Here is a 27030-nt window from a genome sequence, read left to right on the forward strand (position 1 = left end):
TTCAAAGTTTTATTCTATAATATCTATTTCAATAAATATATATCCTTAGTTTTTATGCAAATTTGTCAACTTATATATTATATATTATGTGTTCATTAATTCATCATTACTTTGAAAATGTCTTATACCATATTGACTTCAAATTTCCATTTGATTTTGTACATGTTTTGTGGATCGTTTTATATTGTGCCATATTTATTGTTGATGTATGTCATTTAGTCATTATTTTATTCATTATATCAATTGTTCTCCATCCATGATTAAGAATTTGGTTACATTTTACTTAGAATAGTTGTACATAATTATTGGATTTATTAATTGTGGTTTATTGTACTATATGTGTGCATATTATTTCATGTTCATTAATCCTTTTCTATACAAATGTTTCGTTATAATGCATTAAGTATTCCATCTATTTTAAAACAAATAAATGTGATTTGAGCTAATTTCCAATTTTCCTTATTATTCAAAAATTCTAAAATAAGGCAATATCCAATATTTGGAAATTCAGAAAATCATGCCCTACCGTGCTGGGTATGATTTTTTTGGTGAACTAAATATTTGGATATCCTTTTATAATTTTAGCGTACGAGTTTTTGAATGTGAAAAATCAATAGTATTTTTGAATGTATAAAAGATCGTATCCAATCGTGCTAGGTATGATGCTGCATATCTTTGAAACGAGAGAATTTTGACAGTTAACTTGAACTATTCACACATTTTAAAGAACTATACTTTGAAAGATCTTTTTTAAAATCTTTTATATAAGGATAACATCGAATCAATTTGGTACCAATTTTTGGACGTAATGAGGGTGCTCACCCTTCCTCATGTGTAACCGACTCCTGAACCCATTTTTTTAAAAATTTTATGTGAACCAAAATTGTTTTAAGTGGAACAAAATATTTTAGTAGGTGACCCAATCACACCTAAGCAAAGAGATTGGTGGCGACTCCACATGTTGTTTAAAAGTCGATTTCTGTTTTTTCTTTCAAATAAAAAAAATGGTTTCGACGCATCCCATCGTGCATCTTAATTTTAACAGTACCAATACTAATTACCTTACTAGATGAATCGTTTCCCATGCGCACAACTCCACCTTCAACCGAACTGTATGTGGAGAACCATTCTCTATTGGGACATATGTAGAAAAACATCCTGAATCTAGGATCCACTCGAACGTGAGCTTGGTGTTATCGCTTGTTGACACTAACAAAAAATCATCACCATTTTCATCGGCCAAATTAGCACCAGCTACATCTTCCTCGTTATCTCAGCAGCTCTTTTATTTCGTAGTTTATAACAATCTGCTTCGACGTGACCTAACTTTTTTACAATAGCGACACATTTTATCTCGTTTCTTTGATGCTACCAAAACGAAAGCTTGCTATCCAAATGAAGCTCATTGTCGAGTTTGTCTCTACTCAACAAATGACCCTTCACATCTTCGAACGAGAGTTTGTCTTTGCCATAAATCAGGGTCTCCCCAAAAGACTTGTATGAAGGGGGTAAAGAGCACAATAATAGCATAGCTTGATCTTCATCGTCAATATGAACCTCAACATTCTTTAAATCATTTAAAAGAGTAATAAATTGACTGATGTGATCTCTAAGAGGCTCACCTTCGTTCATGCGAAATGTAAATAGACATTGTTTCAACACTAAACGATTAGCCAGAGACTTAGTCGCATAAAGAGTTTCTAACCTTTTCCACAAGGCGGATGAGGTCTTCTCCATTAATAGCTCCTGCAATACTGTATTCGCGAGGCACAACTGGGTTGCAGACAAAGCCTTTTCATCAAGCTATTCCCATTCTGTTTTATTTAGATTCTCAGGCTTTTTCCCAGTAACAACCTTTTTCAAACCGGATTGAACTAGAATTGTCATCATCCGAACTTGCCACAAATTGAAATTTGTCTCACCATCAAACTTCTCAATTTCAAATCTTGTTGCTGCCATTTTTGAACGGGCTGATCTATGAAAATTGAACTAGCTCTGATACCACTTGTTAGAAATCGACCCGATTAAGCAACGAACAAGAAAATAGCAGAATAAATTAAAAAATTGAACACAGAAATTTAACGTGAAAAAACCCCTCCAAAGAGGATAAAAAACCACGGGCAAAGATAATTTTACTATAATGGCAAAAGAACGAAGAGTACAAAAGATGGAGATAAAGACTAAACCCTGAAAACCTGAAAAAAAGAACCCTCAAAACGTAAACGCAAAATTCTCTAAATATGTTATGAGTTTTAATCTCTAATGGGTGTATTTTTTTTAATGTTGTAAAAGAGCCTATTTATAGGCTAAATTCATAGGTCAAATAATAATAAAATAATTTAAACTAATCAGTATTTGAGTGAAACAAGTAAACAGAGTTTAACTGAAAGATTATTTCTCAAATTTGACTGAAAATAGGAGTCATATTTAACAGTTTTATTTTTTAATATTTTCTTAAAAGTACGTGCCACTTTACAATTAATGAAATAAATTTTCTAAGACACTCACTAAATAAAATACCAAAATCAATGGTCCCCTTTAAATATTTCATAAGTCTGACTATAACAGTTCAATGTTCATCACTTGGGTTATGTGTGTATTTGCTTAGTTGGCATGCAACATATACTATATTTGGCCATATGAAATTCATCAATTATATGTCCAAACAAACTTAACATGTGGCCAAGGCACTGGTAGGGACTTAACTGAGGAAGAAGAAGGAAGGAAGGAAACAAAAAGCTTCAACATTGCAACCTTGGGATGTTGATGTCGCAACATTGAGTCTTCTGAAGTTGGATCGAGGAAACTGAGCAATATCACGACATCGGACCTATGGTGTTACAATCCAGAGCCCTCTGAGTAGTAGTGTCACAACCTCGCATCACCAGTTTCGTGACATAGAGTTCGTAACAACCAAATCAATTGAGATTTTAGAGGGGGAAGCTGTGGAATTGCTGGTCAAACATGCCTTATTTGGAATTATTATTAGGGACAAACATTTAATTGATGGTTGTTTACATTTTCAATTATAAATATCACCTTAAATCAACATTTTGAGAGACTAAGTAGAGAATTTATGGTTATTTGAGCTAATAGTTTTTAAAATTAGATTAGAGTAATAGTACAGGGACTGGTTAGCAGAAATTTCTAGGTTAGTATTTTTCTTTACTCAAACGCTCTATTTTCTTTTATATTTTCATTTCAAATGAAGATTTCAATAATGGGCTTTCATAAACTCTCGTGGAATGAAGTATTTCTACTATTGGAATAAAGAAATTCTCCATATTATTATGCATTTTTAAGCTTATACATTTTCATCCTTTTAATTTAATTTAATTTAATTGTATGAAATTGCTTTTTGTGTTTAATTTTTCCATGACTATGTGCTAAATTTGTTGGGTGATTGGTTAATTTAATTGTAAGCATGTGATTTTATGCCTAATTATTCAATAAACAATATGGACTAAATTAAATAGATTATAACATTTAGAATTGACAACTCTAAGTAAAAATTTAGATAGGTGAGACCAAAAGGATAATCTATTGAGTAAAAAAAATGATTTAGTTTAACTTAATTGAGTGAAATCAAGAGGATAATTTGATTAACTTCCTTATTTGATTAGTTGATACCGAAAGGTAAAATTGATTAAGCGAGGAAATTGTCAATTGAGTCCTTTAGGTGTAATTTCATTGCTTACATGAGAGTTAATTGATCACTGTTCATTTAGAACCTTTTATGTTTATTTGTTTGTTTGTAATTTTTATAAATTCACCTATTTTCAATTTCCTTAATAATTGATTGCTTTAGTAGCTCGATAGACTTCCTTGTGCCTGCTATTTTGTTTATTGCTTTAAAGTGCATAATCTTTTTTGGGTTCAATCCTCTGAATATTTCCAATGTTTCGTTGTAACACAAATTATTTCAATTTGACCTGTACACTTGCAGTACAAGCAATCTATTCTTTGTTTTATATTTTGCTTAATTCAACGCATGTATTCTTTGTTTTGACCTGTACACTTGCAGTACAAGCAACCTATTCTTTATTTTATATTTTGCTCACGGTCAAGTTGTTAGTATTATTATCGAGAAGACTTGTTTGTGACTTTTGCATGTTGGACGATTTTTGTGCATGTTTTTTGTTTATGAAGATATTGATCGAATAAGGTTAGTCAGTTTATGACTCATCCATGTGAATACCACTAGATGAGTGTAAAGAGAATCTTACGCTATCTTCAAGGTTAGGGGTGTTCAAATGGTTCACCGAACTGAACTAGTATTAATTGAATTAATCGAATTTTTTAATCCTTTAACCATTAATCAAACCAAAATTTTAAAAAAAAAATTAACTGAACCGAAATATTTTGGTTAATTCGGTTGGTTAATCAAATTAACCGAAATTTATATTTTTTTTGTTAAAACGAGTGTAAAACATATCAAAATAAATAAATTTATAATATTTATTTGACCGAATTAGTACTAGCCTAATACATATAATATATAATATTTATTAAGTTCGGTTAATTACCTAATTTCAAACCGAATTAACCGTTAACCGAAAATTTAAAAAAAATTTAACCAATCACCGACTAAACTAGATCGGTTAACCATCCAATTAACCGAATTAGATTGATTCGGTCAATTAATTCGGTTTTAACAGAAGTTTGATCACCCGTATTGAAGTTACAGTTGATTTTGGTGCTGTGTTTCAACTTGCTTCAGCGTTTGTGTTAACGGCGTATGCTGATACTGATTGGGGTAACATCCTGCAAGACAAGAGGTCCACCTCTGGATATGTCGTGTATCTTGGTAACCATCCCATTGCATGGAGATCGAGGAAGCAGCCGGTTGTTTTGCTGTCTACATCCGAGGCTGAGTATCGCAGTGTGGCAAGTGCTGTGTCTGAGATTGTACGGGTAAAATCTTTACTTGAAGAAATGGGAGTGAAACTGACAGGGGTTCCTACAGTCTGGTGTGAATATGAGCTCCATGGCAATGTCCAAGAATCTTGTTTTCATTGCTCGGTCCAAGCACGTTGAACTGCAACTTCATTTTGTCCGCGAGAAAGTTGGGGCCAAGCAACTCATAGTCAGTCATGTTCCAGAAGGGGAGCAAATAGCTGAGAATTTATTTTGTTATCTAAGGAGTAAGCTGCAAGTTGAATCTGTTCCTGTCATTCTGATTAGCAGGGGCAGTATTAGCCTACTGTTACAGCATGGTCAGTTGACCAGTCAACGGGTAGTTGTTAGTGGTTAATAAGATGGTTAGCTCATAACCTTTTTAGTTAGTCATAACTGTTTTAGTTAGTCGGTTGAAGTCCTTGTGTAAATATAACACTTGATTGGTATGAACAATGTTGCTAATACAGGAGGATGTGAGTTCGAGTGCGTTAAAGCGCATTATCTTCTTAGTTATGGTTGACGATAAGCTATAGATAATACTAAGCAATATGTTAAAAAGAGCAGAAATTATCAAATCTTATAATGAGATTGACAAAAAAAACCTATATTACATTAGTTTAATAATAATGTTTTGATTTTTTTACAAACTTGATTTTAAATGGAAATAATTTATTTAAATTTTGGCATCTACAAATGAAATTATTTTCCAAATTATGCACATGTGTTAATTATCTAAAACACTAAATATCAATGTGAACATAAATATTTTTTTACAACTTTATAATATTTTTTTTGCTCAATCAAGATTTTACAATTTTCCACATTTGCAGTAACATACTTACAAATGCAAGCATACCCCCAACAAAAAGACCCACATGCACCCATGAACAAAACCATAATCAGATAACCACAAAAAACACCCACAATGACCCCATAATCCCTTCTGTTAAACAGCCCTCTAAGAAAAAAAAACAAAAACCAGCACAAAAACTCCATCAGACCCCATAACAGCATACCAACATACATGTAGGATCATAACAACAACATTTCAAGACTCACCACCATGCATGCCTTAAACATACCAGGCTTACTCATTCCAGCTGTTGCTAATGTATCAGCCATTTCATTACCATTCGGCTCTGCTATTAAAAATGTTACCTCACCTACACAGGCAAGCTTCCTTTCCAAAACTGTAAATATATAAAGATATATTCACTTTATCGAAATCTAATAATACTGTTAATAGCCAATTGAGTCTTAGCTTGATTGATATTGATATTATTCTCATCAGTGTAGGAAGATGTGGGTTTGAATATGCTGAAATGTTTTATCTCTTCATTATAGGTTACAATAGATTATAAATAGCTCTAAACATTGTATTAACTCAAAAACTTTAAGATTGTTGATTTTTAGCAAGGTGAAAATTTAGTTGGTCCGTGTTTCTTTTATTTTAAAAGTTACTTGGGCGGTGGCAACTTTTTTTTGTTCACACAAACAGACGAAAGAACCTAATGAATGGGTTGACGACCAAAAGAAAGGTGTCATAGTATTTATAATTAGCATAGTTTGTGATGTGAAAAAACGTACTAACTAAAATAGCCAAAACAATAGTTTTTGTTGCTTTGAGAATTGGGAGAAATTGAACATCCAATCCAGAATATTAGCAGAGAAGCAAATTATGGTAAACATCAAATCTCCGTTTCCTCTCATCCTTTCCTGCTACCTCTTGGTATCTTTCGTCTTCTTCCAACAAGGAACAGTCTCTCGTAAACTACTGGGGGAAGGTAAAATGTTTTTCAATTTTCTATATGTATCGTATTCATTTTCATTTCTTTTTTTAAAACCTTGTCCTGGTTTTTCAAGGACAAGCTCATCTCCGGTCGTGGTGAATTCTCGCCAGATTGCGAACAACCCCACAAACTCAGGATGGAATTGCAAAAACTCAACTACTAATAATGTTTTCGTGCAAGCGTGTTCGAGTGCCAATTCCTACAACTATAACCCCAATCCATAAAGTTTATGTTTCATTTTGAGATAAAGTCTGGCGTTGTTCTTTTTTTTTTTTTTTTTGGATTCTGTTGTTGTTTGGTATGTTTCACTCATACCAGCCAAAACATTAAATTGCATTTCAAATTTTAAGCTTTAGACCTCAAATTCGCATCATATTTGGATTGAAACTTTATTTTTTCAAGTTTTTCGTTATCTAAGTTTTGTTGTTTTTTTTTTTAAAAAAAAGGTGTTCCATGAAAAGAAATGACTATATGAAATTGATGATCGTTTTATCAATCACTAAATTGGACTACGATCACGACTAAGGCAAGCGTACCTATCGAATGGTAGTATAGCTATGGTAAGTCCAGAATATCATATCCACAAGGACTAAAAGTACTGGTATTAACTATCTATTATTTAGCCTAAAGTATAAGGGATTTGTTTTAATCTAAAATTAACTAACTAATTAACTATTGATCGCGACAGAGAGCAAATTGGGAAAAATACTTGAAGAAAACTTATAAGGAGGACAATACCAAGGAAAGAATCCACCTAGACTTCACTTATTATTCTGACTCTGAATCAAACGATAAATTCACTTGTCTTAATCTGTAGAAATCTCTAAATTATGTTAATATCTCTTTCAAGACTAAGAACAACTGACTCTAGGTTGATTAATTGAATTAAAACCCCTATCTTCGTAACTCGATCTATGGATTTCCCTATTAGATTTGACTCTAATCCGGCAGATTTATGTCGTCCTATTTCTAGGATTGCATGCAACTCCGCTTAATTATGCTAGATCTACTCTTAAACAGGGACTTTTACTCTACTGAATAAGCACATCAAACTTAGAATAATATCATGAAAATATTAAAACAAGGATTAAAAACACATAATTAAGAATAAGAACAAGTACTTATCATAATTCAAATAACTAAATAATAAGATCCATCTTAGGTTTCATCTTTTCGAGGTATTTAGGGGGTTTAGTTCATAATGTAAAAGGAAGACATCTCAAATTTAGAAAAGCAACAAGACATAAAAAACCTAAAAAAAACTTCGAGAAAAATTTGAATAGAGATCTTCAAACTTGAAGTGGATCTGCTTCTGAGATAATTCCAATGGCTTCCTTCGAGTATTTTCTACTTTCTACTCTGTGTCCCCCCTTTAGGTCTTCTTCTAGTTGTTTATATAGACTTTAGAATGCTCAGAAACCCTAAAAATTAGTTTTTTTTCGCGTGTTTGAGAAACAGGGAGTGATATCGACACGGGCTGGCACATGGGCATGTGGCGTGCCCGTGTGGATCACATGGGCGTGTGGATCCTGAAAACTCCGATTTTGGCCCCTTTTTCGCTCCTTTTGCTTCCAAATGCTCTCCTAAGTATAGAAACATGAATTTAAGGGATTAGAAGCATCAAATTCACTAATTCTCATCATAAATCATTCAAAAATATGCCAAGTATGGAATTAAAATATGTTACATTTATGGTTTATCAGAAATAGAGACGCCACATCATTCTGTATCCCTTACTAATTATTTAATGTCACTTCAGTATCTTTTTTCATGTTATTGACACAGCATTCTAATAATCTTTTTAATTTGAACCTTGGACTCACTTGAAACCCTGGACTTTGTACTGAAACCTAGACTTTGAACCCTACACCTAGGGTTCAGGGTCGAGGGTCCTAGGTTATGAGTTTAGGGTTCAGGGTCTGGAATTTAGAGCTCAATGTCTAGGCCGTGTCGTTCACATAGGCGTGTGCTCAGCCTGTGTGGAAATAGTCTTGGCCGTGTGGATCTTTCAATCAATCCGTTTTGTCCGTTTTTAACTCGTTTTCTGCTCATTTTGTTCCCCTATACTCACCTAAGTCTAAAACATGAAATTAAGGGATTAGGAGAATCAAATTCACTAAATTATATAATAAACCATCCAAAAACACACTAAGCATAAGATTAAAACAAGGTTTACGGTTTATCAGGTTTAGAGTTCAATGTCTAGGGTTTAGATTAAAAAATTTATCAAAATGATGTGTCAATGACATGAAAAAATACTGACATGACATTAAATAATTAGTAAAGAATACAGAATGATGTGACATCTATGTTTCATACAACCTTTCCCATTCCACGAAAATTAATTTTTCAAAATTCTGTTTAAATGAAGATAATATTCAACTAACAATTATAATTCTATTATTCAAAACTTCATTTAGAAGAAAATTTTGTCTGGATTATGCAAAGTATCGTAAAGAATCATCGCACACTCTAACGTCACCAACCTGATCACAATTTAATCTAGATGGTGAATAAGATAATTTATTACAATCCCTTTTCATATAATCAAAAACAACCTTACGACAATCGAGGGCTATATCATAAATATCAAGAACCAAAGTACCGCAGTCCCAGCATGGTTCGTCCCTCATCTCAATTTCCTGTATTGCTAGCAAGGAATCCGATTCTACCTATAAGCTGGTAAAACCTTTAAAAACAGCCACCTCTGATCCCGCCTGAATAGCACAAACCACTACATTTCCAACTTTCGGAACAGCCGCACCAGTTACACAACCATGTTCAGGTCGTACAATTATTCCTAAGTCAGTCTCTTGCTTCCTACTATCAAAACCGGCATCCACATTTAGCTTGAAAAAGCTTCTCTAGGTGGCTGTATCCATCTCTCCTGCTAATGCAGTCCTTGTCGAGACCGTGTTTCTTCTGAATGACCAGTAGTTGCCGTTGCTTGTTTCATGTCTAAAATATGATACTCCAATGTAGCAGCCAATAAACAAACACCTGCCTGAAAAGTTTTATTTCTATTGAACCAAAGGTGGCATAGGATAATCATGTTCCTCTGGACCCATTTCAAATTACGAATCAGTCACCTGCATAAAGTTATCCCAAAAGTTAGACTCACCAGTGTCCAAGTCAAATTCACCGGCAAGTTAGGACAGATGCAATTCCAAAGTCTTCTTCTCAAGCAACATTCAAACAACACATGCCATCCCAAAGTTCCTGGGAAGATTCCCTTTGAATAGCCTCCAATGAAACACTTTAATCATTGTTTAAAAGAAATATAAAAATCAAATATTAAGAAAATTTTGAAAAATTTTGGAGAGTTCAAAAGAATTTTAAAGAACACTGCATCAATTTTGAAGTTGCTCTCTTATCCTGAGAAGAACACAGCAACCATTGGTTAATTGCTAATTAATCTTGTTCAACCAACATAAAAAAAAAAAAGGCTAAACACATTTTTAAGATCAAATAAAAAAGACTCTTGAAGTGTAATTATCCATCCAATATCATGTCTCAAAGACTATATTGGTTCAAAACTATTATAAAGGTAATAAAATATATTTTCAAGATTAAATTTGACAACCCTTAAACGAACTTAACTATTCTAAAATCAAGTTTTGGAGATTTTTCGATTCAAACTTTCTACAAACTCACTTTTAGGATCAAGTCTAAAAACCCTTGAGTCAAACGTAATTGATTCAAGATTAAGTTTTGAACACCCTTGAGTCCAAAGAAAATCAAAATTTTCAAGCAAACATTTTTACAAATCTAGATTCAAGATCAAATCTCAAAGACACTTGAAGCATAATCATCCGTACATAATTTAAAATTAAATATTGAAAATTTAAACATTGAAAACTTAAGTATTGAATTTAAGTTATAAAATTTATTTGTATATTACTTAAAATTAGGTACACAATGTAATTATATTGTTTGATGGATGTAATTTAATTATAATTTTTTTAAGTTAAAATTTAAACTTCAAATTTTTAAAGGATAATATAATAAAAATAATTAAAATTTTTTGTATTAAGTAATATATTTATAATTTTTTGTATTTTTTATAGAAACAAATTTATATTTTTTTATAGATTATGAAACAATTTTTTGATTTTTAACTAATTTAATTATTTCAATGTGTTATCGAATAAGACTTAAGTCTCAAAGCAAGGACGGAGCCAAGGCGTGGCAGGGGCTCTGCCCCCTAAAATGAAAATTTTCACATTTAGTCTTTTTATAATTTTTAAAATTTTAAATTATTATACAGTAAAATTACACTTTGACTCTTAAAAATGAGAAAAAATAAATTTAATCATTTATAAATTATAAAGATATATACTATTAAAATGGTGAAATTTTATTTTTACTATCATAAAAATATACAACTTTATTCCATCCTCTTCAAAAATTTTCTGGTTTCGCCTCTGTCTCATCAGAGCATAGCTTCAGTTTATTATCTAAATATTTTCAAAATAAGTAGTGAATCAATATTTAAAAGATTCTCTTGAAGGGGAAGATTTAGTTGGTCTAGTCTTACCGTGTTCAAAGTTACTTGGGCGTCATTGTTTATTTATTTTTGTCCACGATACACACACCTTTACTTGCGTTTACACAAACTGCAACGAAAGAACCCAAATAATGGGTCGACGACCAAGAAATAAAGTAGTTGTCATAGTATTTATAAATGGCAGAGCTGTGATGAGAGCAAACATACTAATTACCACAGCCGAAACAATAATAGTGTTTGTTGTCTTGAGAATTGGGAGAAATTGAACATCTAAAATATTAGCAAAGAATTATGGTAACTATGATCAAATCTCCATTGCCTCTCAATATCCTTTGCTGCTACCTCTTGGTATCTTTCGTCTTCTTCCCACATGGAGCACTCTCTCGTCAACTACTGGGGCAAGGTAAAAATGTATTCAATTTTGTATATGTATTTTAATCATTTTCATTTCTTTTTTTTAAAACCCTTTACAAACTCATTAAGGAAACCTTGTCCTGGTTTATGTGTATGATGTCCAATACATTGAATTGCAGGTGGTAGCAATAATCGAAGCAAAGCGGATGTAAAAAAAAGTACATCAAAATCAGCACCATCTTGGGGTGGCCAGGATTCACATCCACCACCGTCCAGCCAGTTTTATACAGGTTCATCTACGGTCATGTCGTATTCTCGTCAGGTTTCCAACAGCCCCACAGGCACGGGATGGAATTGCAAAACCACACCTACTAGTAATGGTTATGTGAAATCGTGTTCGAAGACCACTTATCAATCCTACACCAATCCATAAAGTTTATGTTTCGTTCTGAGATAAAGTTTGGTCTGTATTCTGTTGTTGTTTGGTATGTTTCGCCCATACCAGCCAAAATGATGTTCATGGCTGGTATATTAACTGTGCACTACGAATGAAATAAATGATAAAAGAAGGATATATAACAAAGTTAAACCTTAATTTTTTTTTATCAAATTTTAAGCTTTAAATTAGGAGTGTTGATAGTTCGATTTTAAATGCCTCAAGTTTAGTATGACTTGAGAAACCTTGAGTTTACATATAAAAATAACCCAAATTTATTTGATTGTTTAAATATATATTGATTGCCAACTCAAAGATAAAATTTTGTGATAGAAATTCTCTTTAAATAAAGAATATATTGAGACGTTTAGAAGTTCACTTTTTTAATTGGTATAATAATAATTGCAGTTTTAAATTTTTATATTTTTTAACAATTCGACTCTAGTTCTATATAAAAATTATAAAAAAATTAATATTATTTAAAAAAATAGAAACTTCTATATAAAATTTCTAGAAAAATAAAATCTAGAAATGTTGTTGAAGAACTAATACTTATGGAAAAAAAATTATCATTCAATAGAATCCAATAACAAATTAAAAAAAAAAAGATAGATCATCGCATGCTCCCTCAACGTTTTACGAAACTAAATTAGTAATATCTTCAAGTCAGGTTTCATGCCCTCGAAGAACATCATGAATTGATATTACAGAGGCTTGTGAAATCGATTTTGATGTCATTCTTTTAGCAAAATATACCACAAATTTTCTTTTTTAGACTCAATTCAAAATTTTATTTCATTTAATTTATTTTTCAAAACACAAATTATGAAAACAAATTATATTCTAGTTTTTTTTTCTTTTCTTATAACGAAAAAACATGTCAAGAAATAGAAGAGTTAAAAAATAGAACCAATAATTTTGCTTAATAATTTTTTTTTATTTTTTCTGTGTTTTTTTAAAGAATGGGTATTAGATATTTCCATTCAAATAATACAAAGAAAAAAAGTAGAGGATTTAAAAATAATTCTCCCTCATTTTCTCACCCTTTATCTATTTTTGAAATTTTTATTTACTTTTATTTTTATTTTTAAAATGTTCTAAATTTAAAAAAAAAGAATTTTAATTTTCATCATTTTATATTAAGAAATAAAATTATTATTATACCAATTAAAAAGGTCTCGCTTAATAGTAAGGTGACCAAGAAAAATTATTTCGAAAAGTTTAATGATCAAATTATAATTTTTTAATTAAATGACCAAAAAAAACTTATCCATAATTTAATGATCGTTAATGTAGCTTACCCAAAAAAAATAATCTACAATTGAGCTTTGAGTATGAGCTTTTCTATATTTACATTTATTTTTGTCATACTTTATCCCTCGTAATTAATCTTTAAAAATTTTTACGTGTTTCATTTATTTTTAAGCTTATTTATTTTATTTTTTAATATTTTCTTAAAAGTACGTGCCACTTTACAATGAATGAAATAAATTTTCTTATGAAAAGCAATTACATAAGTCATGGAGTATCCTCTTTCGATTGGTCCAACTATTTCTTGTATTTAGACTTACATCATACAGAGCATGCTGCTACATATATCGAAAATCTTGAGAATAGGGCTTCAATAAAATTTCTTGTCAACAACGGCAGCAACCAAGTCAATGACTGTTCATTTAGCTTTCCTTTTTCTGGTGTTTGCTTCTCTCGTAGCTCTTCATGAATGTACGTGTACTCAATTACAATTTACACAGTTGTTTTTCTTCTAATTGTTGATATACCCTTTTGATGTTTCATTTTGATTTGATCAGGCACCAGTGACGATGAGCTTGATCGGAGCATACCAACAGGCAACGAAATAATTCTAGGACCATGCAGTCATTCAACATGCCGTGTAGAATCAGCATCGGAGAACGACAGCATATTCCGAAATTGTTGGTGCTGTTTATCACTGAAATCACATCTTTGTTATACCTATAGAATTGTCTGCGAAAACAATTGCCCACCCGGACCACCTCCTGATCTTGCAATTCCTTGACTGGATCACCTTGCTTTTGCAATAGCTGAGATGACCCTCTAGTTGTTGAAATCGGCATGTCACTTGTTTCCAATAATCATCAATAAGAAGTGGCCAAAATAAATTTTATAATTCCATTGTGTTATTCATCATTAGGCTCTAGCTTAGTAATTTATGTGGGTAATTACAGTTACAAAATATTAAATACTCTTCTACCGTTACATGGAAATAAGAGGCATTTTTCTAAAAACAAATCTTCTTCTACTCTCTCTCTCTCGAATCTCTCTCCTTCTTTCTAAAATTTTAGAATTTTTCTTAAATGCATAAAGGAAATTTTGTCTAAGAGTTTGGGTTTTAAGTAGAACCGTTTGTGACCCCTCCAAACTTATCTAAGAATTGATTTTAGTGTGATTTTTCCGATTAATTCTATTTTCAAATTATTTCCAAAGAGCAATATCAATTGAGTTGTATCTTCCTTATTCGAGTGTACAAATATTGAATGACTATATTAATCTTAGGGGACGACATCCATCATATGATTACAACAATCAGGGCGAATTCGTTTTTAAGGCCGTAGTTCTTCCACAGAACAATAATACTTTGTTTATTTAATCTTGGTTTATTTTCCAGTCAATACTAACGAGTTTGCTTTGCAGTAGTATATTTTCCAGCAGACTTTTGGTATCATGAAAAGTTATTAGTTACTAAAGAACTTAATTAGTTAAATGTTATTTCAACTTTTGATATGTAAAAATTGATTCACGACTTGTATATCGTCATAATCTTAAGTCAATATGAAAGTTGTTTTTCAAATGTGTTCACATAATGTATTAGATCAAAATATGAGAAAAACAACAAACATGACTAGTATGACTTAAACCTAAGTCACATTTAAAGTAACGCACACCCTTGACCATCAAACCATCATATGGGATTCTAATATTAAATATTTATTAACAATAAAAATTATTGAAAAACATTAAAATATATAAATATTATCTTTTATTTGTAAGGATAATTTTTTAAAGTAACATCTTCTCTAACAATAACATTCCCATAATAAACCACGTTTTAATTATGACATGAAAAAGCACCAAACACACCCATAAGCTACACACTTACAACACTTCGAGTAAAATGAGTAAAATTTAAAAGGAGGCCCACGTCAACCTGCTTGGATGCATCCACGTGCTTTTCAAAGAAATGAGATAACTTCAATCTGATCCTTCAAACTTCATGTATTTAATTTAATCCCCTATTAAGTTTTAATTGCTTCGATTCAGTCCCAATTTAATTCTAATTGCACTCAATATATATATATATGTTGATATGTTTATATATGATTTTTAATTTGATTATTTAACTTTATACTTTACCATTAATCTAATATACTTGATTTATTTTATAAAAAATAAAAATAGACCTTTTTTTATAAAAATGAATTATTTTAAAAAAATATTTATTAAAAATATAAGAACATAATTTATAAATTTTGTTAGAACTGTAAAAACAAGATCTAATATAAATTTAAAACTGTAAAAATAATAGCCAAATACATGCATAAATCAAGAACCAAATAAATTATAGTCTTTAATCTTTCACTAAATCGCATATTCAAATATTAATCCGACCATTATAAACTTAAAGGGTTTCAATTAATATTTTCAACATGAAAATTTGATAGAATATTTAACGAATATAAAGAACCAAAATATTTATTAATCAATACACCAAATCAATATTTTAAATGCTTAAAATTTTAAAACAAATCGAAACCTAAAAAACTTAACATAAATCCAAAAGATTTGGCATGTATGATAAAAAAAAACACTGAATCCAAATATTAAATTCATAAAATTTAAAAAACGAATAAAACAAAAAAATAATAGAGAATCAATTCGTTCTCAATGATTCAACATGACGAGGCTCGGATGCCACTTGTTAGAACTTAAAAATAAGATCTAATATAAACTTAAAACTACAAACTAGGATCTATCATGTCAAATCATCAAAAATAAATCAAAAACAAACTAGATGCGGAAATGTACTTGAATTCATCGATTTCTTGAAATCTATGGATCTTAGGGTTTTGATCTTCTAAATTAGCACACAAGTAATCTAGAGAATGTGACTCTCTCATTTTTAAAAATGAGATATTAGAAAAGTTACCTTGTGTGTAATTTGGGGACCATAACCCTAATATATAATTTTGGCACATTAACCCTAATTTCTAATTAGCCCATCTTCAATTAGAAATTAGTTACTAGAGTATCTACACATATTTGACCCATAATTTATTTAATAATTAAAGTCCAATAAACCTTAACCAAACTAGATCACTTTTAATTTAGGCTAATCTATTATGATGGTAAATAATAACATGTAATTACCCTTATTATATATGTGATGTCCATATTTTCCAACAAATTTATATTACAATCTTTTAATATAGAAATATAATTTCTATAATTTCTATAAGTAATAATATTATTTGTAGAATTTAATAAAATTTTATAAAAACTTTTAAGAAATAATTAAATATAAATGAATTAATACGTATAATTAACCCTAAACCCCAAATTTATTTAAGAATACACATAATAAACCTATACATTATACAGGATAATAAATATCTTGTGCAATGAATGAGACAGAATTTTGCAGTCTTATAAATTTATCAGAAATTTCAATTATATTTAAATTTATTATATATTTATATAAATATATGTAAATTATCAAAATTGAATAATTTATTAATATTTATTTTTTGTCATATTAAAAAATCACCTTTATTGTATAATTCAACATCGCTTGCATGGCGTTAAGGAAAAGGCAGTCCGACAACGGCGTCATCTCCGTGTTTTTATACGTGGAAGTCAGCCCATTCTCACTGTTTGGCCCGGATGTATTACCGTAATCAAGGCTCCCATTGGCAAATTCAGGCAAATTCAAGCCAATGAATTTTTGGGATAAAAATCATTTTTAGCCCTCCCATTTTGATTCAACAACATGCATGTTTTAAAATATTTTTATTCATAAGGATTTTAATATTGTTTTTAAAAATTATTATATAATCATATTTTTCGTTAATTCAGTATCTGGTCTTGATTAGTATGGCGAGGTGATTAAAATTCTTATTAAACATCCGTTTGGCATAAATTCAAACTGTGTTACTCTTATCTAGACTTGATCATGGGTCGAACTATCCATCCATGCTCAAAGGCTTGCCCAAAAAGTAGGAGAGCTTGGGCAAAAATATAAGCCCGAAAAACGGACTTGAAAAAAAAAATAATGCCCATTTTCTAAGTGGACTAAACCTCGGGTATGATTTTTTTGGATCGGACCCGCTCCGAATAAATTGTTTTGTTGTTGTTTTATTGCTATTTTGTTGTCATTTCTTTGTTGTTTTGCTAACATTTCGCTATTGTATTGTTATTATTGTGTTATTATTATTTGGATATTGTATAACTCTTGTTTTATTGTTAATTTTGCTACTATTTTAGAAGCACTTGCTTGCTAAGTTAAAACTATCTTTGTGTTATTTAAGTATAAAAACTTTTTTTAATGTATTTTTAATTTGTTGGGAAACATTTATTTTAATATTTTTAGTGTATTCGATGTATTCTATTTTTTAAATTAGTTTTTATATAAAAAAATAATCTAAAAAAATTAATACAGGTGGGCTGAGTTAGGCTCGGGTTTAGCATTTTAATCTAAGCCAAGCTTGGGCAGAAGTTTAGGCTCATTTTTCCGGCAGAGCCCGAGCTTAAAATTTTGTATCGGCACAATCTGAATACGACCCATGATCAAGTCTACTAACTCTACTCCCATCCTCTACCCCTATATTATATCTAAAAAAATTCTTTAAATATTGTTTTAATTGACTTCTTTTTTTATACATTCGCCACTTCAATTCTTATTCTTTTTAACCGGAAAAAAAATGTCCAACCTATCTTTAGTTTTTGGTGAATTATAAAAGAAGGGTAAAGCCTAACAGAAACATGACTAGCGTGACTCATATCCAAATCACACTTGCGGCGATAAACACTACCATAAGATCAATGCACAAATTTTTATCCAACCCATCTCTTTTTCTTTTCCTTTTTTGGTGAAAAATAATACAAAATTAGTATCCGAACCATCTTTTTAATTGATGCAATATCTATTTGTCCTAACTAAACTTAAAGTCTTTAGTTTTTGTTTTATTTATAGAGACCTAAAAATCTTATAATATTGACAAATAAAATGAAACAACCCAAATATTGGGTTGATTCAGATATTTAATTGAAGGCATAGTCAAGGGGCGTAATTAAGGCCGCTCAATTTTATAAGTGTTTTAATATTATATATTATCATTCAAGAAAAGCGTATATTTATATCTAACCCCCTAAATTTTTAAGATTTTCTGAATAGTTAAAAGGACACTAAATTAATCCCAACCATCCCAAATCAGGCTTAATAAAAAAATAGGTAAACTACGCCCAAGGTTACTAAATTATTAGTAGGCTTACAATTTGATCATTTGACTTTAAAAAGTTATAAAATAGTCATTGAATTATCTGAAAGTTTTCATTTAAGTTATTGAACTATTCAAAAGTTTTTATTTAAGTCACTAGAATGTTACGTTTTTTTTTTAAAGTCTGGCCAGCGAGCTCCAAGTGACAATTCGACGATGGTATGGTGGATCAATACCCATTGACGAGAAGAAGAACATATCTTAAATCTAAGTTGATCTAACGATCAGTGTTGAAGATCGGGGAAGAAAGCTATTTCAATTTTGGTTTGCAGATCTAGATTATTAAGTTATTGAACTATTCAAAAGTTTTTATTTAAGTCACTAGAATGTTACGTTTTTTTTTTAAAGTCTGGCCAGCGAGCTCCAAGTGACAATTCGACGATGGTATGGTGGATCAATACCCATTGACGAGAAGAAGAACATATCTTAAATCTAAGTTGATCTAACGATCAGTGTTGAAGATCGGGGAAGAAAGCTATTTCAATTTTGGTTTGCAGATTCTTGGCATTTAAAGTTATTTCATGAAAAAAATTGAATTGTAGAAGAAAATGGGAAAGAGAGCTTTCGATTGTTGCAGACGTTGCAAGTAGAGAATGTTATACAACATCAATTTTAATAACCTAATAACTTAAATTAAAATTTTTAAATTATTTAATAACCATTTTTTTAAATTACGTGATCAAAACGTAAACTGAATTTCATATTTTTGTCACCAAAAAGTTAAACTAAAAATATTCCAAATTTTAAGTACCTATATTCTAAATTTTAAGTACCTTTAATCTTAACCCCTTATATGACCTCCTTGGCATTGTATTTATAAGAAGGATGTCTGCCAAATGATTAAAAAGGTGACACCCACGCAAGTTAAAGATATTAGCAGATAAGCAACTTATGGAAACCAAACCTTCATTGATTCTCATCCTCTACTGCTTTCTCTTGGCATCGTTTCTCTTCTTCCCACATGGAGCAGACTCTCGTAAACTACTGCAGGGGGAAGAAGGTATTATTTAAGCTTTATAATTCAGTCATTTTCAGTATAAATAAATATAATATCTTATATCCAATTCTGGGATTTGCAGAAGATGGCAATGGACCAAAAAAAGCGGGAGTAAAAAGGAGTAGTTCAAGTTCAGCACCAACTTGGTTAGGCCATGATTCTCCTCCCAATAATCCTCCCTCGCCGCGAGTAAAAAGGAGTCGTTCAAGTTCAGCACCATCTTGGGTAGGCCATGATTCTCCTCCCAATAATCCTCTTCAAGTTCAGCACCATCTTGGGTAGGCCATGATTCTCCTCCCAATAATCCTCCCTCGCCGCCTTGGCAGAAGTCATTTGAAAATCAAGTGCGCAGTGAAGCAGAACAAGAAGCCCAACGTGAAGCTTGCGAGTATTCCCTTAGTTATACTAATGCTTATTGTTCTCCTTAATTTTAAAAGCCTTAAAGCAGCCACACCCAACAATTAAGAGTCTGTCTTGCGCTTTCGATCCTTCTGGACCAGGGTATAGATGTTATCTACTTTGTTTGTGTACCGAGTATTGTGTGTTTTTATATGAGAAATTGGAGTGCCACAAACTAAGAAAAAAGAGCTTCAATGTTGAAAGTAAGTATTAGTTGTTGGCGGATACATGCAACATTAAACATCTGTTCCAGGTTAATTAAAGAACTGTTTAATCTGTGTAAAGTGTATACTCTTTCTAATTACTTAGTGTTGTAGGCCAATTTTGGCCTATCATAAATTAAACCCATTTACAAAAAGAAAAAAACCAAAACTCATCTAAATTAACCCACACTTAGACCCACATTTAACCCTAGCCCTAACCAAAAAAAAAATTAAGAAACCTTAATCACCTAACTACTTTCCCACTTGCCCCACTTTCCTCTCATTTTTTATATCCATTGTCTGCCACTTGCTCCTCCACTTGCTCCATCTTGCAAAAAAAAAAGATAGCAAATAATAAAAAAATGTTGTAACAAGGCCAATGTAAAAGGGAAGATTTTTGGGGGGAGAAAGTTATTGTAAAAGAATTTTTGGAGAGGTTTCTTTTGAGAGTAATCAAGAAGAAGAGTTATTGTAAATGCTAGTTTTTAGAGAAGCTAGTTTCTTTGGAGATTAATCAAAGATCAAAACAAAAGAGATTTCTTTGTCTATTCTCGTTTTAAGTTATTTGTTTGCTTATTGTTTTCCTTTCAATCTTATTTTATTTCTTTTATACGAAAGTAAAAAAATAAAAGGAGGAAGCTTACCTATTTTTACTGGAAAAGTTTTTTTTTGAGGTCCGACCGCTGTGTAGGTGGCGCCGACGGCGGCCGGCGGCGGTCAGCCTTGTGGCCGGAAATCACCTACCCCCTCCCTCTCTCTCTCTTTTTTTGTTATTATTATATTTCTTAATATTATATTATATATATTCTTTTAATATATTAGGTATATTCTAAATTCTATATTACGTATATATATTTTCTATACTATTTTATGTATATATCTTTAATACTATATTATTTATATATATATTTTTCTACATGTTATCTTATGTATATATTTTAACTATATTATGTATGTATTTTTAACACTATATTATGTACATATTTTTAATATTATCACGTATTTATTTTTTATATATGTACATGTTTATGTAGTATTATTAATAGTATTGTTTTTAAACATCATTATTATTTCTTAAATATATATTATGTACACTTTTTTATTTCTATTTTATTTTTATTTGTCAATATTAATTATTATTATTCTAATATTTTGATATTTTAATATTTTATATTTTATATTTTATATATTTTATTATTCACATCATTATTCGCATATTTTTTACAATAATATTCTTAGATTTTTTTACTATCATTTTAGAAACTTTTACATTTTAATTTTAAGAATAAGGCAATGTATCGATTTTAACATTAAGTCATCGATTTCATCGCTATGTTGGGTGAAATTAGTCGGCTCGTGTTAAAAACGGGACGTCCTTCTAAAAAACTAAAAGAACTTGCAACTTCTCATTTCCTTCAATCGGATCACACTTAGATGTCAAATTGAATTCGTATTTTTGAAAATCAAGACAACACGTGTTTAATAAGATACCAATTTTGGGCGTTGCGAGGGTGCTAACACCTTCCTCGCGCGTAACCGACTCCCGAACCCAACTTTACTTTGGCTTTTGACGTAGACCTAAATTCGGCATTCATTTTTGTACAAGAATAAGTTTTCTTTTCTAAAAAAGATGATTTATTAGGTGTCCGGTCACACCTAGAAAAAAGATCGGTGGCGACTCCCTTTTTTAATAAATTCAAAAGTCGATTTTTAAATTTTCAAATAATCGCCTTAATTAGCGACCGAAAGCAAAAGAAAGCGAAATTTTTACGTCGCTACAGTTGGCGACTCCACTAGGGACTTAATTTTTGAGAGTCGAGTCAAATTAAACGCGTGTTGTCAAAATTTTCTAATTTCCTTGTTCAAATTAACATTTATTCGTGATTTTTAAATTTTTGTTTTCAAAAAGTCATGTATTCGCATTATGTTGTAAATGTTTTTCTAACTCGTTTTGTCCTTTTTTGTTTTTCAGCTTTAAGTTTTATGGTTTTCGTTTTGTATTTTTTAAAACGGAAGGTTTGTGAGTTTCTCCCCACACACCGTGCACTTGCATTTTGCATAACATGAGCTCTCTGCCCGGGCTCCATTCGCTTAAGTGGGAGTGAGAAAACTATGCCTTCGTGAGGTTTTCACCTCCGCATGGGCTAGGGGATCGCTTCCGGAATACATCCGTACTTTTGTCTTCGTGAGGTTTTCACCTCCGTATGGGCATAGGGAAATGTATTCCCCTAAACCGAACTTGATCCATATGAGCCTATAATGGGTGAAGGTTGAAGAATCTGCTGGTTCAGGTACCCTTTCTCTAGAACCGAACCACATATAGAGAACCCTAGGAGCTCACCCTTAGGTATAGCCATGCCCAAATTTAGTGGTCACCCGAATAGGTACTTTCTCTATTATTTATTTCTCCTGTACTAACGAGTTTTGTTTTGTTATGACTGCATTGCATTACATCATCATAGAAAGGAGGTGTTGATTCATATTTGATTACTAAATAGAATAGTTTGTCATAAGAAAATAAATTTCTTGATAATGTGGATTATAACGCGGTTGTCTAAATATGGTCCGAGTAAACAACAAGAGAAGGCTGATAGTTCATGAAGGAATACACGATTTTGATTCATCACCTGAGGATTCAAGCCGTCATATCTTAAATAAGCTAACGAGTATCGTAGGGATAAATGAGTAACGGGTCACGGTCCAGATCGAGCAGAAAGAAGATAATAGAGACATCTTTTGGAAAATTCGTAAGATTTGACCATAACATCCGTATATGAAGAAAAAGATCGGTGTCTTTGCTTGGAATATGAGGGCAAGGCCGCATATGTAATCTGTTTTATGTAAAGAAATTTATTTTTTAGAAAATTTGTTCTAATGGAATTGAATTCATAATCAACGCCTCTCTTTCTTTTTGCATTCATCCCTTGCATTTGCATTGCATTTCATCACATGCATTAGATTTTCATAAAAAGAACCCTAATTAGGTAAAATTATTTCAATTAACATGGGAATCGACAAAAGTCAAACAACTAGGCATCTTGTTAGGAAAATGTTGATTAGAGATTGGTTGCCAAAAACGGGTTTCTGATGGAGGAGTCAATTTTACAAGTAACCGAAAAATTTTGTAATAGACTCTTTTGATTAATGAAATGCCTAAGTAGGGGCCATCTTAAAATCGACACCAAATTCTTGCACATTCATTCATAACTAACATTCATTTGACATTCATTCATTCATTGCATGTACATATCCCATAATCATTTGTTAAGGTTAGAATCATATAATTCGCAATTGCAACACTTCAAATCTGGAACCACGCCATTCGTATAAAACGCGTCGACAAGCTAGAGCAATGGAGGCTGAATTCAATGAAAGAATCAAAAGGATGGAAAGAGTCCAAAGGAAATTACAAGAACAACTGGCTAAGTCACAGCAAGAAACGAGGGATCTGATAGTGAGATCTCGAGAGGAATCACTTGAACAGAAGGATCAAATGGCTAGGATGATGGAAATGATGTCGGCTTTAGCCAAAGGAAAAGGACCCATGCAGAACCCCGACATTATGGAACCTCAATCAAGAATTAATCACAACCAGGATCCACTCTAACCCCCAGGATTCACTCCACCGTACGCCCACGCAACACAAAGAGGGTATACTCAAGGGGAATCCACAGGCTTAGAACAACGACCTATGTCAACTGCTCATCTAGGGCAAGAAACATTTATGTCAAACCCCGGAGCAACCCCTGCCAATCCTGTAGTTCCGGATTTATATGATCCAGCAAAAATAGCCAAGTTGAAAATGGATGATCACGAGGCTCAAGAGAAGTATAGGAGCTTGGAGGAAAGACTTAAGGCAATAGAAGGCACTGAAGTCTTCTCGGTACTAGGTGCTAAAGAACTCAGTTTGGTACCCCATCTAATTCTACCTCCGAAGTTTAAGGTGCCTGATTTTGAAAAGTACGATGGGACAAGATGTCCAAAAGCGCATATTGTCATGTTTTGCCGAAAGATGACCGGTTATGTGATAGACGATAAGCTACTCATACATTGTTCTCAGGATAGTCTAGTAGGATCGGCTCTTCGGTGGTACAACCAACTCAATAAGGAAAGGATCCGATCCTGGAAAGACTTGGCGTCGGCATTCTGTGAGCAGTACAAGCATGTTTCAAATATGGTGCCTGATTGGATGACTTTACAAATGATGGAGAAAAAGCCGTCAGAAACTTTTAAACAGCATGCACAGAGATGGAGGGACGTCTCAGCCCAAGTGGAACCCTCACTAACAAAAACGGAGATAACCGTCCTCTTTATCAACACCTTAAATGCGTCGTTTTATGAGAAACTAGTAGGAAATGCCACGAAGGACTTTGTGGATATTGTAATATCCGGTGAGCTTGTAGAGAATGCCGTCAAGAGCGGTAGAATGAAAGGTCAAGAAAGTTCAAGAAGGATAGCGCCCATGAAGAAGAAAGAACCAGAAGCCCATATGGTGGGAATGGGAAGCCGTTATACCCCTAATCCGTATCCAAATCGACCTCGACCTCAAAATTATCCACCTCTGAATTTCTGTTATCCTCCTCAAACCCCTTACTACCAAACATCACCTCCTTACTCTTCTTACCCCGTTTACGCCACAAGTAACCCGAGACCAACTGCCACATTCCCACAAAACACAATGCTTGCCCAGGGCCAACCCAAAAACGAGCAGAGGCCAGCAAGACCCAATTTCGAGAGACCACAATTTACCCCTATTCCTGTGTCATATGGGGAACTGTACCTAAAATTTTTAGAGAAACAATTGATATCCCCGTATTATATGGCACCCTTGAAGCCCCCATACCCGAAATGGTACGACCCAAATGCTAATTGTGTGTACCACACCGGGAACCAGGGACACTCTACGGAAAACTGCCTTGCCTTTAAAAGGAGAGTTCAAGAACTCATTGATGCGGGTATACTGCGATTTGATAGTACTGGCGGTACGACCGGGAACCCATTCCCTAACCATACCGAAGGAAATGTGAGCGCAGTGGGGAAGGAAGATGAATGGCAAGTCAGAAGATGTGTTTCAGAAATAAGGACGCCTCTGCAGAAAATCTGGGAGGTATTGGTTAAAAAGGGATTGCTCTGTCGCCCCGACGATAATTTCAGAGAAGAAGGTCAAGGTTTTTACGATTTTCATAGAATTGTAAGACACGTCATTCAATCGTGTGAGGAATTTAAAAGGTTACTTCAAGACCGGATGGATAATAAGGAGATTGAGATCATTAATGGAGGGAGAGAGGACAATGAGAGAGAAGTATGTACCTCTGACAATCAATCGTCGGGTTTCTCGTATAGCGCCGATCGACCATTCGTAATTTATTACGATGCAAGGAAAGAACCAGTGAAACCAAAAATGGTAATTGAAGTACCATCTCCTTTCCCCTACAAGGACAATAAATCAGTACCATGGAAATACGACGTCAATATCGTTACACCTGAAGATGAAAAATTTGAAGCTGTGACTGGAAACATTGGAGAAGTAGGTCATTTCACTCGCAGTGGGAGATGTTATTCAAAAGAGGTCGAACCAGTGAAGAAAAACAGTGATTTGAAACAAAAAGGAAAGGCACCAATGTCTGAAGTTGAAACTAAGTATGAAACTCCGCCCGAGCGACAAAAAACTAAAGAGCCTGTGGATGAGGAGGAAGCACAGGAATTCTTAAAGTTTATCAAACATAGCGAATATAATGTGGTGGAACAATTGAGCAAGCAGCCAGCACGAGTCTCGGTATTGTCTCTACTGTTAAATTCAAAACCACACCGGAATGCCTTGTTAAAGATGTTGAATCAAGCTTACGTGGCAAACAATATATCCGTTGAGAAGCTTGACAGATGGGTGAATAATCTAAACGAGGGTAATTTTATTTCTTTTAGTGATGATGAAATACCGCCCAATGGTAGAAGATCTGTGAAAGCATTGCATATCACAACCCGCTACAAGGGTTACATAATACCGAACGTGCTTATCGACAATGGATCGTCACTCAACGTCATGCCTTTGGCCACACTCTCCAGGATTCTGATGGATTTGTCCTACCTAAAGCCTTGCCATTCCACAGTAAGGGCATTCGATGGAACAAGACGAGAAGTCATGGGAAAAATCAAGATCCCTCTAGAAGTAGGTCCCTACATATATGATGTCGAGTTCCAAGTCATGGACATTACACCCTCATATAACTGCCTTTTGGGAAGACCTTGGATTCATTCCGCCGGAGCAGTCCCATCATCCCTCCATCAAAAGGTGAAATTTATCATGGATGGCTGTTTGGTCACTATTGAGGGAGAAGAAGACATTGTAGCATCTATTTCTACTGACGCACCATACATTGAAGTAAGTAAAGATGCTATAGAATACTCCTTCCGATCTCTTGAGTTTGTGAATGCCACATTCGTCGCTGAGGGAAATAGAATTCCCATGCCAAAACTGTCGAAAAATACCAGGATGGGTATCAAGCTGACTGTGAGGAGAGGAGCCTGAGCGAGGAAAGGTTTGGGAAAATTTCAGCAAGGAATAGTCAGGGCTCTAAGTCCAGTGCATCATAAGGCTCGATACGGTTTAGGTTTCCAACCAGATACGCGTCAAAGAAGAAAACAGTGGAAGAAGGATCAGGAGAGAAGGATTGCAAGAACTTTAGGCCGAGAACTGGAATGGGAACCCATAGAGTACCCTCATTTGTCAAGAACGTTTACATCTACAGGAGTGATATACCCGGGGCATGATAATTCACGAAGCATGCTGGTATTGATCGAAAAGGGTTTTCAGAATATCAGTATAAATGTCATTGGTGAAAGAGCTGACGCAAGTAAGGACGTCTCAAGGATACGCCCTTGTTCCCCGGGTCTTATGTTGAACAATTAGACTATCGA

At 32.8% G+C, this 27030-nt stretch overlaps 2 protein-coding genes and 1 long non-coding RNA gene across 3 annotated transcripts; all 3 read left to right on the top strand.

Moving 5' to 3' along the window:
* The first annotated feature begins 11401 nt into the window (after positions 1 to 11401).
* On the top strand, positions 11402 to 12133 carry LOC107911423 (uncharacterized). The gene is made up of 2 exons (XM_016839250.2): positions 11402 to 11599; positions 11730 to 12133. The coding sequence occupies exons 1-2, from the start codon at positions 11488 to 11490 to the stop codon at positions 11981 to 11983; spliced, it is 366 nt and encodes a 121-aa protein (XP_016694739.1). The 5' UTR covers positions 11402 to 11487; the 3' UTR covers positions 11984 to 12133.
* Positions 12134 to 13559: 1426 nt separating this feature from the next.
* On the top strand, positions 13560 to 14129 carry LOC107911424 (EMBRYO SURROUNDING FACTOR 1.3). Its single transcript, XM_016839251.2, has 2 exons — positions 13560 to 13708; positions 13795 to 14129. The coding sequence occupies exons 1-2, from the start codon at positions 13648 to 13650 to the stop codon at positions 14019 to 14021; spliced, it is 288 nt and encodes a 95-aa protein (XP_016694740.1). The 5' UTR covers positions 13560 to 13647; the 3' UTR covers positions 14022 to 14129.
* Positions 14130 to 19351: 5222 nt separating this feature from the next.
* Positions 19352 to 20661, top strand: LOC121212171 (uncharacterized). Its single transcript, XR_005907367.1, has 2 exons — positions 19352 to 19516; positions 19596 to 20661. It is a non-coding gene; the product is annotated as an uncharacterized lncRNA (long non-coding RNA).
* Positions 20662 to 27030: the final 6369 nt, after the last annotated feature.

Source organism: Gossypium hirsutum, chromosome A13 (assembly GCF_007990345.1).
Source record: "Gossypium hirsutum isolate 1008001.06 chromosome A13, Gossypium_hirsutum_v2.1, whole genome shotgun sequence".
In the NCBI taxonomy this organism is placed as follows: domain Eukaryota; kingdom Viridiplantae; phylum Streptophyta; class Magnoliopsida; order Malvales; family Malvaceae; genus Gossypium; species Gossypium hirsutum.

Excerpts from the sequence above, each read along its gene's own strand:
- LOC107911424 (XM_016839251.2), top strand. The coding sequence starts at position 13,648 with ATGACTGTTCATTTAGCTTTCCTTTTTCTGGTGTTTGCTTCTCTCGTA. Across the intron at positions 13,709-13,794 it reads TCTCGTAGCTCTTCATGAAT|GCACCAGTGACGATGAGCTT; the intron begins GTACGTGTACTC and ends TGATTTGATCAG.
- LOC107911423 (XM_016839250.2), top strand. The coding sequence starts at position 11,488 with ATGGTAACTATGATCAAATCTCCATTGCCTCTCAATATCCTTTGCTGC. Across the intron at positions 11,600-11,729 it reads TCGTCAACTACTGGGGCAAG|GTGGTAGCAATAATCGAAGC; the intron begins GTAAAAATGTAT and ends ATTGAATTGCAG.